Source organism: Oncorhynchus mykiss, chromosome 5, assembly GCF_013265735.2.
Source record: "Oncorhynchus mykiss isolate Arlee chromosome 5, USDA_OmykA_1.1, whole genome shotgun sequence".
NCBI classification, from domain to species: Eukaryota; Metazoa; Chordata; class Actinopteri; order Salmoniformes; family Salmonidae; genus Oncorhynchus; species Oncorhynchus mykiss.
The window spans coordinates 45,709,555-45,725,704 of record NC_048569.1 but is presented as its reverse complement, the minus strand read 5'-3'; the positions used below and the strand labels follow the sequence as shown (position 1 = coordinate 45,725,704).

Here is a 16,150-nt window from a genome sequence, read left to right as displayed (position 1 = left end):
GCGCAAACTTGAACCTTGTGAAATTTCTGTGCATCTTCAGGCATGCGTGAAGACATTAACCAGTTTATCAGACAAAGAGGTGACTGAACATTTTGTTGTGTTGTTTGATGCAAGAAACCACAATTCATTATTATTTCCATACCATTATTACAGAGGCTCAGACAAATGATGCTCCCCTCTGCCTCCTGGCTACTTAGCTTATTCAAGCCTGTCTCAAAATAAAACACTGCCCCTTTAAGATACCTTTTATTGCATTTACCAGACTAGCTTTTCAGAGATGGCTAGAAATCTACACGTTTTGTGTCTTGTAGGAAGCAATCACTCCCACATTGCTGACTACAAATTAGCAATAACTGGGCTACTAAATCATTAACTAGCAAAGAATGTAAACACATGAGCACACGTGGCAGGCTACATGCTGCTCTCGCTTTGATCTGAAAACAAATGCATAATAATCATGATGCTCATGCTGTAAAACAGTCCAGTTTAAAGTGAATGGCACAAATCCATATATGGCAATGGTCTATTTGCTTATAGGCCTACTGCAGCTCTGATTGGTTATGGCGCACCGGTCTGTGTATTGCTTGTCAATACAATAGAATCATACACCGATACGCTCTGCCTACAACAAAATCTCTTGCATAGTTTGTTTTGTTTTGGTATGTTGCATTGAAAGTGGCAAAATATTGCATTGATTCGATCACAATTCCCACAGTAAAAGGGAAAAGTTGATAGTGTTACCTAAACGGGGAAAACTCGAGAAAGTTGAGTGAAGTTCAATCTCGTGCTTCTCTGCGTGGGCTGATTTTTCACTCTGCATGGCAGTCTCTGGGGAGCTACAGCCACCGCTTAGAGGGAACATTGGTTATAACATACAATCACATAATAGTTACATGGTAAAACCATAATAGCATAGAGGTGAATTCTTCAGGAGCTTTTTGTGCCATTGAGGGTACCGGACTATAAACCGCTACTTTATTCCCACGCTTTGAACCTCGCGGTTTATACAATGACGCGGCTAATTTATGGATTTTTCCCGCTTTCACAAGATTCATGCCGCCAAAAAACTGAGCACCGTCACATAATGTGACGTAAATCGAGCGCGCTCAAACTTCCCATCATTCTGAATACGGTAGTCATTTTGTCACCCTCATCATGGCAAAGACACGGAGAAATGCATATGATGCAGCTTTCAAGTTGAAGGCGATCGATCTGGCTGTTGGAAAAGGAAATAGAGCTGCTGCATGGGAGCTTGGCCTTAATGAGTCGATGATAAGACGTTGGAAACAGCAGCGTGAGGAACTGACTCAGTGCAAAAATACAACAAAAGCTTTCAGAGGGAAGAAAAGCAGATGGCCCAAAGTATTTTCAGCCACTCGACATCAGTGTAAATCGTGCAGTTAAGGTGGCGCTCCTTGTTCAGTGGGAGGCTTGGATGACAAGTGGGGAGAAATCCTTCACTAAAATGGGCCGCATGCGAAGAGCAATTTATGTTCAAGTCTGCCAGTGGGTCCTGACAGCGTGGAGCATTGTCAAAAAATCCACTATCATCAACGGGTTTCGAAAGGCTGGACTGCTGCGTGTTGAAGGGGCAGCATGAGCTCAGCGGGGAATTTGCCTCCGGATGAAAGTGACGAGAGCGACAATGAAAACGATCCAACATCGGATGAAGCAATTCTGAGGCTATTCAACTCCGACACCGAAGGAGATGACTTCAGTAGTTTCAGTGCACAGGTGGAGGAAGATAGTGACCAAGTTCATTTGTTTCAATGTACCGGTAAGCACCTGCGGCTTATTTATGTACAAAATACATATTTTTTAATAATTCAGTGGGTGCGGTTTATATTCAGGTGCGCTTAATAGTCCAGCAATTATGGTAGGTGTTACAGGAGCAATGCCAACAGTAGTGAAAACGGAGTATAAAGTGCCATAGTTTGGTATCTATCGCTGGCCACCTAAAGGCTTTACTGTCTAATATTCATTAGTATCACTAATAGCAGAAAAGAGAATATGGAACAGTAGGCTGGAGCCTGCACGAGTTGATGCTCAGGCTTCACCGACCTCCCTACACTACACAGATAAACTGGACAGAAGCTCTGCCCCCTGAGCCGTTTAGAAAAAAAACATACCTTAAGGAACTGCAGATTTATAGCCCACTCAATGTCTTTTACTGACCATTAAAATGTGCAACTGTACACCGGTGTCAAGATAATGTTTCCATCTTTAATAGTACACAAGTGGGAAGAGAATAATTAAGCAAATAACTGTCAATACTCAAGCCATGTAACGCTTAAGTAACTTGGCATATTTGTGTGAGTGCGTGTCACGCTGGTCTCCCATGGGAGAAACTAACGTCTTAAACCGTTAGCCCAATAGGAGATTCCCCTCTTGGGCCGAGGGTGACACTGATTCTGAAGTCGCAGGCCAGGCTTACTCATCACAAGACCATGAGCCTGTGTATGCATGCATGCGTGTTATTTTTACCGTGGCACCACGGGCAGTGGCTGCCCTGGACAGGGTGGTGCAGGTGCCAGCGGGGTCCATGGTGCCATCCTTGGGGACGTACAGCGTGCCATAGAGGTCATCTACGTTCATCAGTGGGTACAGGTCTTTGGTCTCAGCGGGGGACAGGACGTGGGACTCAATACCGTACACCTTCCCCAACTGGAGAGAAAAACAATAAATGACATCATCCTCGTGAGACAGCACCACACTTCCATTTTGCATGGAACCTCTATTAAATACAGGTTATTCTCACTGTGGGCAATTCCACTCAAAAGGTCTGTTATTAACATGTTTTAACCACTCTCTTAAAAATGCTAGACAATCAGATACTGAGCAAGAAGGTCTGATTTCAACATTACTGAAACAGGACCCAGATGGTAAATATAAAGATACAGTCCACTTAAAAAACAGGAGATCCCTTACACTTCCGTGTTATGACGCCAAAAATGTAGCAAAATGCATAGAAAAAAAAAAAAGGTATTGTCGGATATTATTCATCCTAAATCAGACAATACTTCTTACATGGACGATACATTGGAGATAATATTAGACAAGTACTGGAAACAATAGAACAATATGAAAAATCTGGGGAAACAGGCCTGGTATTCATAGCTGACTTTGAAAAGGCTTTTGATAAAGTATGAATGACTGAAATGTATATATAAATGCCTGGACTATTTTAATTTGGGAGAATCTCTTATACAATGGGTTGAAGTTATGTATAGTAACCCCAGGAGTAAAACAGTAAATAATGGCTACTTCTCAGAAAGCATTAAACTGTCGAGGAGTAAAGCAAGGTTGTCCACTATTGGCATACAGTGCCTTGCGAAAGTATTCGGCCCCCTTGAACTTTGCGACCTTTTGCCACATTTCAGGCTTCAAACATAAAGATATAAAACTGTATTTTTTTGTGAAGAAACAACAACAAGTGGGACACAATCATGAAGTGGAACGACATTTATTGGATATTTCAAACCTTTTTAACAAATCAAAAACTGAAAAATTGGGCGTGCAAAATTATTCAGCCCCTTTACTTTCAGTGCAGCAAACTCTTTCCAGAAGTTCAGTGAGGATCTCTGAATGATCCAATGTTGACCTAAATGACTAATGATGATAAATACAATCCACCTGTGTGTAATCAAGTCTCCGTATAAATGCACCTGCACTGTGATAGTCTCAGAGGTCCGTTAAAAGCGCAGAGATCATCATGAAGAACAAGGAACACACCAGGCAGGTCCGAGATACTGTTGTGAAGAAGTTTAAAGCCGGATTTGGATACAAAAAGATTTCCCAAGCTTTAAACATCCCAAGGAGCACTGTGCAAGCGACAATATTGAAATGGAAGGAGTATCAGACCACTGCAAATCTACCAAGACCTGGCCGTCCCTCTAAACTTTCAGCTCATACAAGGAGAAGACTGATCAGAGATGCAGCCAAGAGGCCCATGATCACTCTGGATGAACTGCAGAGATCTACAGCTGAGGTGGGAGACTCTGTCCATAGGACAACAATCAGTCGTATATTGCACAAATCTGGCCTTTATGGAAGAGTGGCAAGAAGAAAGCCATTTCTTAAAGATATCCATAAAAAGTGTTGTTTAAAGTTTGCCACAAGCCACCTGGGAGACACACCAAACATGTGGAAGAAGGTGCTCTGGTCAGATGAAACCAAAATTGAACTTTTTGGCAACAATGCAAAACGTTATGTTTGGTGTAAAAGCAACACAGCTCATCACCCTTAACACACCATACCCACTGTCAAACATGGTGGTGGCAGCATCATGGTTTGGGCCTGCTTTTCTTCAGCAGGGACAGGGAAGATGGTTAAAATTGATGGGAAGATGGATGGAGCCAAATACAGGACCATTCTGGAAGAAAACCTGATGGAGTCTGCAAAAGACCTGAGACTGGGACGGAGATTTGTCTTCCAACAAGACAATGATCCAAAACATAAAGCAAAATCTACAATGGAATGGTTCAAAAATAAACATATCCAGGTGTTAGAATGGCCAAGTCAAAGTCCAGACCTGAATCCAATCGAGAATCTGTGGAAAGAACTGAAAACTGCTGTTCACAAATGCTCTCCATCCAACCTCACTGAGCTCGAGCTGTTTTGCAAGGAGGAATGGGAAAAAATGTCAGTCTCTCGATGTGCAAAACTGATAGAGACATACCCCAAGCGACTTACAGCTGTAATCGCAGCAAAAGGTGGCGCTACAAAGTATTAACTTAAGGGGGCTGAATAATTTTGCACGCCCAATTTTTCAGTTTTTGATTTGTTAAAAAAGTTTGAAATATCCAATAAATGTCGTTCCACTTCATGATTGTGTCCCACTTGTTGTTGATTCTTCACAAAAAAATACAGTTTTATATCTTTATGTTTGAAGCCTGAAATGTGGCAAAAGGTCGCAAAGTTCAAGGGGGCCGAATACTTTTGCAAGGCACTGTATCTATTCATTATGGTCATCAAAATGTTATCTATTAAAATCAGATCCAACAATAATAATCAGGGGCCTAGAAATGCAGGGCTTAAAAACAAAAAGCTGTAATTTTGTTATAATTGAGGAGAGAGATCTTGCTGGCTCAACCCCCAAACCTTATATGGACTTCCTGCCCAAATGAGGCAAGACTGACTCATTATTCCAGGGAGTGTTTGGGGACAAAGGGGCAGAGGAGGTGAGAGAAACGAGAGCTATGAAGAGTGAGAGCAAAATCTGTGTGATTTCTCGTTGTGACCTGGACTGTTGGACTACGTCCCCCCCCCCCCCCCCCCCCCCTTTGTGTTCCATACAAAGAGACCGGTGAGGTGATTGGTGAATTCCCCCTTCTTTCCCCATGTACCAAAATCCTTGCCTTCTATTTGGGCTACTGGTGCCTGTTGTTGTTGAACTTGTTTGACGTGGAAACCTCACACTCTTGAGCTTGCTACAACGTTGTGTTTTTTTTTTTATACACAACTGCTAACTTCAAGGATTAGGGCATTTGGGATGTCATCGGCCTCCCCTTGCTTGAAGAAAAATCTGCTATGTCATGAGAATACCTGGACCACCTATTGAGCTATGCCTTAAGTAAATCAGGTGACGAAGGAGACTGGAGTAGGACTAACTTTGCAATAATTATTTTGTTTGGCATACATTTTAAAAGTGAAAAATCTAAGTCTCAGCATAATTCTGTTACCATGGAATTTCCCTAGTTCAAAGACTGAAATGTTGACGCCGCAATATTACATTTCATAAATCCTCTATTTGCTAACTTGTCTCCCCCTGTCCCATATGGGAGTTGTGTGATTTGATTTCTAGATTATTTGTGCAATAATCAAAATGGTCAAGTGCTCCAAAGAAAGACCTAGTTAAGCTGCAGCTGGCCCAGAACAGAGCGGCACGTCTTGCTCTTCATTGTAATCAGAGGGCTAATATAAATACTATGCATGCCAGTCTCTCTTGGCTAAGAGTTGAGGAAAGACTGACTGGGTGCGTCATTGCTTGTTTTTATAAGAAACATTAACAAAAGTGTTGGAAATTCTAAACTGTTCGCATAGTCAACTTACAGACACACACTTTACCCCACCAGACATTCCACCAAGGGTTTTTCACAGTCCCCAGGTCCAGAACAAATTCAAGGACACCTACGGTATTTTACAGGGCCATGAGTACAAGTGAACAGCAAACCTGGTTTCAAAAAACAAATAAAGCAACCTCTTCCCCATGTGACCTACTCGTTGTCTGTATGTGCCGACATGTGTAACTGATAGATACAATTTGCGTACATTTAAAAACATTGTGTAAAGCCTTTTGTCAAATGTCTTTTTCACTATATATGTCGAACCCCAGTAAGACTAGCTGTCGCCATTGGCGTCGGCTAAAGGGGATCTTAAATCAAATCAAACTGGGCATTTCATCTCACACCCACACTACAAGTTAACTCTCCAGCGAATTCAGTAAATAGACCAGAGGTAGGTGACTCAGTCTAGTCTGGCACATAGGTACAGTACCCAGCCTCTACCCCAACAAGTTATACAAGTTCACCCAATTGTGTCGTCTAGTCTTGAGCAGCAGGGCCCAGTCTACAATACGTACCGATGTGAGGAGTTTGTACTCTGCTTGTTAGAGAGGGACACCTCTACCCCAACCAGTCTAACCTAAGACCCCAGTGTAGTCTGGTCCTGTATTGAGCGTACCGACATGAGGCGTTTGTACTCGTCCAGCCTCTGCTTGTTGGACGCGATGAAGAGGCCTCCGTTCTGGATCCAGCCAGTCTCTAGACCGGTCTCCTGCTCCAGGTCATGGCTGATCACCTGTCTGGTGTGGGCTAGCAGCTCCACCTCCACATCACTGGGCCTCAGCTGCCACAGCAGACCTGGGACAGAGATAGGGACGATTAGTGAGGGAGAAGGAGAGCGAAAAAGAACCCAAAAGGGAGAGAAAGATAGACGAAGAGAGAGGGGGGGGGACTAATATGTAAGTAAATGTGTTTCCCGGCCAATTAGACTCCCCTTTAACAATCCCAGAGGTTATATTTTTCTCCTTTAAAACCTGTTAAACTGCGTGGTTGTTTTGGACCCAGTCTCGGGTCCGCAGTGCGTCAATATCAGTGGCATTTAACACGAAAGCTACAGAACTTATCTTTTTGGAAATTGAGCTCAAATTTTTAGCTGGCAATGTCATAAGAATGCCCCTGTCACCACCCCCCCAGAGGCTATAAATCATGCTCTATGGTTATTTTCATAGAGTATGCGATTTAGGTCAAGTAACCAAAAATGAAAAAAAATCTGTAAGCATGGTAAGGGTACACCCTAAAAGTGGTCAGTGGTCATTATGCATTTATTTTTCTATCGGCATTTAATGTGACATTACCTTGAATGCATCCTCCATATTACCCTTTGGGTCCCCAGGACCAGGATTTAAAAAAAACACTGATATGCATTACGGATCCATTTACAAAAACAACCCTACACATGAATGAATCCATAGTAGCAAAAGCCACAGCCCGGATAGGCTTCTAGGTGGTTAGGTGGGTACGACCTACCTGCTGTGTGCCAGGTGGTTCCGGCAGTCAGTCGGTCTCTCTCCAGCAGCACCACGTTGGTCATGCCCATCTTGGCTAGGTGGTAGACTGTCTGGCATCCCAGGCTTCCCCCTCCGATTACCACAGCCTCTGCTGACTTGGGAAGGGGCTTGGTAGGCCCACTGCCACCCTCCTCCACCTACCATGAGATTTGTTTAAATGTTGTTGTTTTTTTAAAAGGTACATATAGTAAAACTACATTTCTTATTAGATTTTTTCTTTATGAAATGTTTATATTTTTTTACAAGCAACAGATTGTTATTTGGCACTTGTGTAGACCTTACAGTGAAATGCTTACTGAAAAATAAGTGTTAAGTAAAAAAGAAATAACTAATTAAAGAGCAGCTGTAAAATAACAGCGAGGTTATATACAGGGGGGTACCGGTACAGAGTCAATGTGCGGGGGCACAGGTTAGTCGAGGTAATATGTACATGTAGGTAGAGGTAAAGTGACTACGCATAGATAATAACAGAGTAGCATCAGCATAGGGGGGGGGGGGGGGGGGGGGGGGGCAATGGAAATAGTTTGGGAGCCATTTGATTAGATGTTCAGGACTCTAATGCTTGGGGCAGAAGCTGTAAACACATACGTTCGAGACATTACCATTGTGGTCCTCATTTAACTTATGTATTTATTTAACCAGGCTAGTCAATTGAGAACAAATACTTATTTACAATGACGGCCTTGCAACGTACATAAATAAAACGGTATACACTAGGATAGAAAACCTTAAACACCTGCTCTTTCCCATGACAGACTGACAAAGTGAATACAAGGTAAATACAAGTTAATGCTATGATCCCTTATAGATGCCTCTTGTTAAATCCACCTCAATCAGTGTAGATGATGGCGGGGGGGACTAGACGTCGGCCGATTATGATTTTTCAACGCCGATACCGATAATTGGACAGCCTAAAAAGTTTAATATATTTATTTGTAATAATGACAATTACAACAATACTGAATGAACACTTATGAAATAAATAATGAAACATGTTCAATTTGGTTTAAATAATGCAAAAACAAAGTGTTGGAGAAGAAAGTAAAAGTGCAATATGTGCCATGTAAAAAAAGCTCAAGTTTAAGTTCCTTGCTCAGAACATGAGAACATATGAAAGCTGGTGGTTCCTTTTAACATGAGTCTTCAATATTCCCAAGTAAGACATTTTAGGTTGTAGTTATTATAGGAATTATAGGACTATTTCCCTCTATACCATTTGTATTTCATATACCTTTGACTTTTGGATGTTCTTATAGGCACTTTAGTATTGCCAGTGTAACAGTATAGCTTCCGTCCCTCTCCTCACTCCTACCTGGGCTCGAACCAGGAACACATCGACAACAGCCACCCTCGAAGCAGCGTTACCCATTGCTCCACAAAAGCCGCGGCCCTTGCAGAGCAAGGGGAACAACTACTTTAAGGTCTCAGAGCGAGTGACGTCACCGATTGAAATGCTATTAGCGCGCACCCCGCTAACTAGCTAGCCATTTCACATCGGTTACACTAGCCTAATCGAGAGTTGATAGGCTTGAAGTCATAAACAGCTCAATGCTTGAAGCACAGTGAAGAGCTCCTGGCAAATGCACAAAAGTGCTGTTTGAATGAATGTTTACGAGCCTGCTGCTGCCTACCACCACTCAGTCAGACTGCTCTATCAAATCATAGATTTAATTATAACATAATAACACACAGAAATACGAGCCTTAGGTCATTAATATGGTCAAATCCAGAAACTATAATTTCAAAAACAAAATGTTTATTCTTTCAGTGAAATACAGTATTTATGCTGCAGTAGTTTGTGTCGGGGGGCTAGGGTCAGTTTGTTATATCTGAGTACTTCTCCTGTCCTATTCGGTGTCCTGTGTGAATTTAAGTGTGCTCTCTCTAATTCTCTCCTTTCTCTCTCTCGGAGGACCTGAGCCCTAGGACCATGCCTCAGGACTACCTGACATGATGACTCCTTGCTGTCCCCAGTCCACCTGGCCGTGCTGCTGCTCCAGTTTCAACTGTTCTGCCTTATTATTTGACCATGCTGGTCATTTATGAACATTTGAACATCTTGGCCATGTTCTGTTATAATCTCCACCCGGCACAGCCAGAAGAGGACTGGCCACCCCACATAGCCTGGTTCCTCTCTAGGTTTCTTCCTAGGTTTTGGCCTTTCTAGGGAGTTTTTCCTAGCCACCGTGCTTCTACACCTGCATTGCTTGCTGTTTGGGGTTTTAGGCTGGGTTTCTGTACAGCACTTTGAGATATCAGCTGATGTACGAAGGACTATATATCTCCTTGTCTCATCGCGCACCAGCGACTCCTGTGGCGGGCCTGGCGCAGTGCGCGCTAGCCAAGGTTGCCAGGTGCACGGTGTAGCCTCCGACACATGGGTGAGGCTGGCTTCCGGGTTGGATGCGCGCTGTGTTAAGAAGCAGTACGGCTGGTTGGGTATCGGAGGACGCAGCCTTCGTCTCTCCCGAGCCCGTACGGGAGTTGTAGCAATGAGACAAGATAGTAGCTACTACAACAATTGGATACCACGAAATTGGGGAGAAAAGGGGTAAAATTCAAACAAAAAAAACAAAAACAAAATTATTAACTAAATATTAAATACTAATATTTAATAATTTGTGTCCTGTGTGAATTTATTGAATTTATTGATTTTAAGAAAGGTGTTGAAGTGTTGAAGGTGTTGATGCAACAACAGTGATTTTTTTCTCACAAAAGCACTTAAATCACCTGTTTGGCAAAGTAGGCTATGATTCAATTATAAATTAACAGGCACCGCATCGATTATATGCAACACAAGACAAGCTAGATAAACTAGTAATATCATCAACCATGTGTAGTTAACTAGTGATTATGTTAAGATAGGTTTAATGCTAGCTAGCACCTTACCTTGGCTCTTTGCTGCACTCGCATAACAGGTAGTCAGCCTGCCATGCAGTCTCCTCGTGGAGTGCAATGTAATTGGCCATGATCGGTGTCCAATAATGCCGATTGTTATGAAAACTTGAAATCGGCCCTAATTAATTGCCATTCCGATTAATCTGTCAACCTCTAGAGGACACAAGTTTCAGAAGGATTTTTAAGCCAGGACAGGGACTGTGTATGTGTGCGCCATTCAATGGGCAAGACAAAAGATTTAAGTGCCTTTGAACGGGGTACGGTAGTAGGTGCACCGGTTTGTGAAGAACTGCAATGCTATTAGTTTGGCTGCTCAGTCTAACTTAGTGGTCACTCAAAAATCATAGTACTGCTATTCCAAACCAATCAGAGCGCTTGGAAATGTGCATCTGGACACTGCACCGCCCACTCAGGTCAGAGTGTTATCATCATCTGAAAAGAGTACGGTTTCTGAGGATTTTTTTTGTCGACAGTAACACGAATGTCAATGTTGTGCGAACATCGAAATAACCACAACAAGTAAGATCCCAAGTTATTACAAGATCCATCGTAAATACCTGAAGTGTGTGTGTGCCTAATTTGTGGTGGTGAGGAAGAAAGGTAATAAAAACATCCCGTAGAGCAGCGTTTCCCAAACTTGGACCTGGGGACCCAAAAGGGGAACACGTTTTGGTTTTTGCCATATCACTACACAGCTGATTCAACTAATCAACTCATCATGAAGCTTTGATTATTTTAAATCAGCTGTGTAGTGCTAGAAAGTGTACACCTTGGGGTCAGCTGTGTAGTGCTAGAAAGTGTACACCTTGGGGTCAGCTGTGTAGTGCACCAAGAAGTGTACGCCTTGGGGTCCCGAGGACCGAGTTTGGGAAACGCTGCTGTAGAGGGTCTGAATCAGCACTAAGTACTGGACATAGCAGGTGAGGGCTCAGAAGCCAACCGCTCAGACGAGCTCCTGCTAGCCGTTCTTTCACCGTGTGTATCAAGAATGGTCCACCACCCAAAGGACATCCAGCCTTGACACAACTGTAGGAAGCATCGGAGTCAACATGGGTCAGCATCCCTGTGGAACGCATTCGACACCTTGTAGAGTCCATGCACCGACAAATTTTATTTTGTATTTTTTTATTTCACCTTTATTTAACCAGGTAGGCTAGTTGAGAACAAGTTCTCATTTACAACTGCGACCTGGCCAAGATAAAGCATAGCAGTGTGAACAGACAACAGAGTTACACATGGAGTAAACAATAAACAAGTCAATAACACAGTAGAAAAAAAGAAAAAAAGAGAGTCTATATACATTGTGTGCAAAAAGCATGAGGAGGTAGGCGAATAATGAAAATTTTGCAGATTAACACTGGAGTGATAAATGATCAGATGGTCATGTACAGGTAGAGATATTGGTGTGCAAAAGAGCAGAAAAGTAAATAAATAAAAACAGTATGGGGATGAGGTAGGTAAATTGGGTGGGCTATTTACCGATAGACTACGTACAGCTGCAGTGATCGGTTAGCTGCTCAGATAGCAGATGTTTGAAGTTGGTGAGGGAGATAAAAGTCTCCAACTTCAGCGATTTTTGCAATTCGTTCCAGTCACAGGCAGCAGAGAACTGGAACGAAAGGCGGCCAAATGAGGTGTTGGCTTTAGGGATGATCAGTTGAGGCTGTTCTGAGGGTAAAACGGGGGGCAACTCCTAATGTTCCTAATTCCTAATGTTTGGTCTAATCAGTGTAAATGCACTACTTTTGACCAGGGCCGATAGGGACTAAGGATTAGGGTACCATTTTCGGACATAACCATAGAAGATGACACAAAAACCATCACACAGACCTTGAGTACGTTCTCGTAGGGGACGCTCTTCTCCGTGGTGGGCTCTGAACTGGAGCTGTAGCGACGGGAGGTGGTGGCAGAGCGGCACAGCGGGGAGAGGGCCGGACGGCAGCTAGCCACCTTCCGCACTGCTGTCCCCAGGAAGGCCATGGCCCCTGCACACAGAGACACATATCGGTCTGATTCTGGCCTGGCTACACAGCTACCAGGGCTATGCCTCCTGCAAACAGTCAAATATAGTCAAAAATCACATCCCTTTAAGGTGTCAAACTTATCCCATGGAGGGGCCTAGTGTCTGCAGGTTTTTGTTTTTTCCCCTTTCAATTAAACCCTAGACAACCAAGGTGTGGGGAGTTCCTTACTAATTAGTGACTTTAATTCAAATCAAGTACAAGGGAAAAGCAAAAAACCCGCAGACACTCGGCCCTCCGCGGAATGAGTGTGACGCCTGTGCTTTAGGGGGTCGTTCTAGGCTATGGAAAACAAATAGGGAGATGAACAGGACCCACACACTATTGCAGGAACGGTGGAGCAACAGTGTGCGCGCACGAGTCCTAGTCATCCGTGCAAGACAATACAGATATCTGACTCGTATACCACAGAGCCAACCTGAGCCGGAACCTGCTCCTGAACCTTGTGCCATGACAACCATCACGCGAGTCTCGATGTGAGGCACAGCATGTAAAACAAACGCCACGGGGCCAAAGCCATTTCACCGATTCTCTTTGTGCTGCATGGCATTGACTACCCATATCTGGGAAGAAAAAGTGTTATTCTTTATCCCAAGTGTCACCATATTCACTATGTAGTGTAATACTTTTGACAAGGGTTCCATACGGCTCTGGTCAAAAGTAGTGCACGATGTAGGGAATAGGATGCCGTTTTTTAAAGCATCCTCAATACTCGATGTCAACAAACCTTATAGCCATAGATCAATCTCTTATGTCAGACGTACAGCTAGTGAAAGGGTGATACCTAGTCAGTTGTAGAACGGAAATGTGTCTTCCGCATTTACCCCAACCCCTCTGAATCAGAGAGGTAAGGGGTGCTTCCTCAATATTCAGAGACATCCTTGTCTGGTTACATGAGACTGAGACCAAAACCACCATTGACTGACAGACACGAAATGGCGGGGGGGGGGGGGGGGGCTTAACGATTGCCATATATTTTATTACTCAACCAAGTTACACATCCACCAAACTCTGAAAATCGAGACCTTGGCCAAAAAAAACATTACTGGAAGCCAAGAGACTATATATTTATTTAGAAATTAAAGCATATGTACATTTCCATCCTAAAAATGTGGAATAATTAAACGCTTTGATTTATGGTCAAACAGATGGAAAAGGGGTCTTGGAAAAAGTCCAAAAAGGGTATTGCACAATAATGTTGAAGTAAAGACCCCTGCAAACAAAAACATTTATATTTAGTTTTGCCTTCTGTAAATTTAAGAAATATTGTCTAGTGTCTTGTCATTCTGTTACAAAAAAAAACACATGGAAAATATTTTAAAGCTAATACCAATTACACTAATCATAAAACGCAACATGCAACAATTTCAAAGAGTTTACTGAGTTACAGCACATAAAAGGAAATCAGTCAATTGAAATGAATTCATTGGGCCCTAATCTATGGATTCCACGTGACTGGGAATATAGATATGCATCTGTTGGTCACATATACCTTAAAATAAAGATAAGGGCGTGGATCAGAAAACCATTCAGTATCTGGTGTGACCATCATTTGCCTCATGCAGTGAGACATCTCCTTCACATAGTTGATCAGGCTGTTGATTGTGGCCTGTTGTCCCATTCCTCTTCGATGGCTGTGCGAAGTTTCTGGATTTTGGCATGAAGAGGAACACACCGTCGTCCACGTCGACCAAGAGCATCCCAAACATACTCAATGGGTGACAGGTCTGGTGAGTATGCAAGCCATGGAAGAACTAGGACATTTTCAGGGAATTGTGTACAGATCCTTCCAACATGGGGCCGTGCATTAGCATGCTGAAACATAAAGCGATGGCAGCAGATGACTGGCACGACAATAGGCCTCAGGGTCTCATCACGGTATCTCTGTGCATTCAAATTGCCATTGATAAAATGCAATTGTGTTTGTTGTCCGTAGTTTATGCCTGCCCATACCATAACCCCACCCCCTCGGGGCACTCTGTTCACAACGTTGACATCAGCAAACCGCTTGCCAACACGATGCCCGATACAGTTGAAACCGGGATTCAGCTGTGAAGAGCACACTTCTCCAGCATGCCAGTGGCCATCGAAGGTGAACATTTGCCCAATGAAGTTGGTTACGACACCGAACTGTAGTCAGGTCAAGACCCTGGTGAGGACGAAAAGCACGCAGATGAGTTTCCCTGAGACAGTTTCTTCATAAATTATTTATTTTGTGCAAACCCACAGTTTCATCAGCTCTCCGAGTAGCTAGTCTCAGACCATCCCACAGGTGAAGAAGCCAGATGTGGCGGTCCTGGGCTGGCGTGTATACACATTGTCTGCAGGTGAGGCCGGTTGGACGTACTACCAACTTCTCTAAAATGACGTTGGAGGCGGCTTATGGTAGAGAAGTGAACATTAAATTATCTGGCAACAGCTCTGGTGGACATTCCTGCAGTCAGTATGCCAATGGCAAGCTCCCGCAAAACTTGAGACATCTGTGGCGTTGTATGACAAAACTACACATTTTAGAGTGGCATTTTATTGTCCCCAGCACAAGGTGCTGCAATGATCATGCTTTGCAATGTAACAGTAGTGACATCACAGCCATCATACATATAAAGGTGAAATAAATACATAACGTTTTTCTTCTTTCTCCTTAATGTTGTTGTTTTTTTACTGTAAAGTGTGTTATGTTTTAAAATTCACTTTAAATCATGTTTGATTTAAACAGAGGGCAGCTACCAATACTTGACCTGGGCTCTAATGGGAGAACCTGTAGCACTGCATCGTGCATCCACAGAAAAAACATTCACTTTAGTATAAATGGAATAGCCTAGTGAAAATGTTCCACTTGAGTTTGATGTGTTATTAGCCACATAGGCCTTCGCAAATAAACAGTAAATATTTTTACCAATGTTGACTGAATTTGTTAGCCTGAAATCTGATACCGGTTTTCCTTATACTCCGTGTCATGCCAATTAAACATTCGACAACATTTGTTTATACAAATCTCCGCTATTGAAAGCCAAGTGCTAGTCTAAAATAAATGGGAGAATATGTCTAGATGCGTTTTACACTGGAGACCAAGCTCACAAATTGTCTAGTTTGGTTGATATGACAATTGATTACCCAGTCAAATCGAAGAGGACATAGGCATTTCAACTTCATAGTTTTAGCCGGTGGTAATTTGTGGAATAGACAGAGGCTGGAAAGCGGTTTTAACCAATCTGCATCCAGGATTAGACCCACCCGTTGTGTAATATAAAAAGTTAGTTAACTGTGTTGTGTGCTCCCCTACACGCAAACACTTACTTTACTCCTATACGCTTCTGTTCTTGGTTAAAGTTGACCCCCAAAAATGCAATAGCAGGGGAAAAGCATACAGCCGGAGACCGTTTATATGAAGCTCACTCGAAAATGGCCGTGTGGTGTCTGAGCCCGAGCTCAAAGTGTGGTTATCGCTGGCAGCAGCAGCTTGATCATCCCTAACCTAAAACGAAGCAGGCGTAAAATAAACGCCTGGAACTAGATCCACTAGGTACTGACGATGAGGAGAAGAAAAAACTTTCGAGGAGATCGTCTTCTGCACTGTTCAACCAATCCAGTAAATGTGGAGGAGGGGTTCAAATTGAGTGTCGCCTTGTTATAACAAAGATTTTTTAGAACTAACCCATGA

The 16,150-nt window shown here is 43.0% G+C and overlaps 1 protein-coding gene across 1 annotated transcript in view; it reads right to left on the bottom strand.

The window, feature by feature from the left end:
• sardh (sarcosine dehydrogenase) overlaps positions 1-16,150 on the bottom strand; it is a 126,730-nt gene extending 110,580 nt beyond the window's left edge. Inside the window, exons 1-5 of the mRNA XM_036977676.1 lie at positions 15,787-16,150; positions 12,299-12,453; positions 7,530-7,707; positions 6,682-6,860; positions 2,485-2,664 (exon numbers count right to left, since the gene is read on the bottom strand). Coding sequence (XP_036833571.1) covers positions 2,485-2,664; positions 6,682-6,860; positions 7,530-7,707; positions 12,299-12,448 — 687 coding nt within the window. The 5' untranslated portion in view covers positions 12,449-12,453; positions 15,787-16,150. The remainder of the gene's footprint in view (positions 1-2,484; positions 2,665-6,681; positions 6,861-7,529; positions 7,708-12,298; positions 12,454-15,786) is intronic.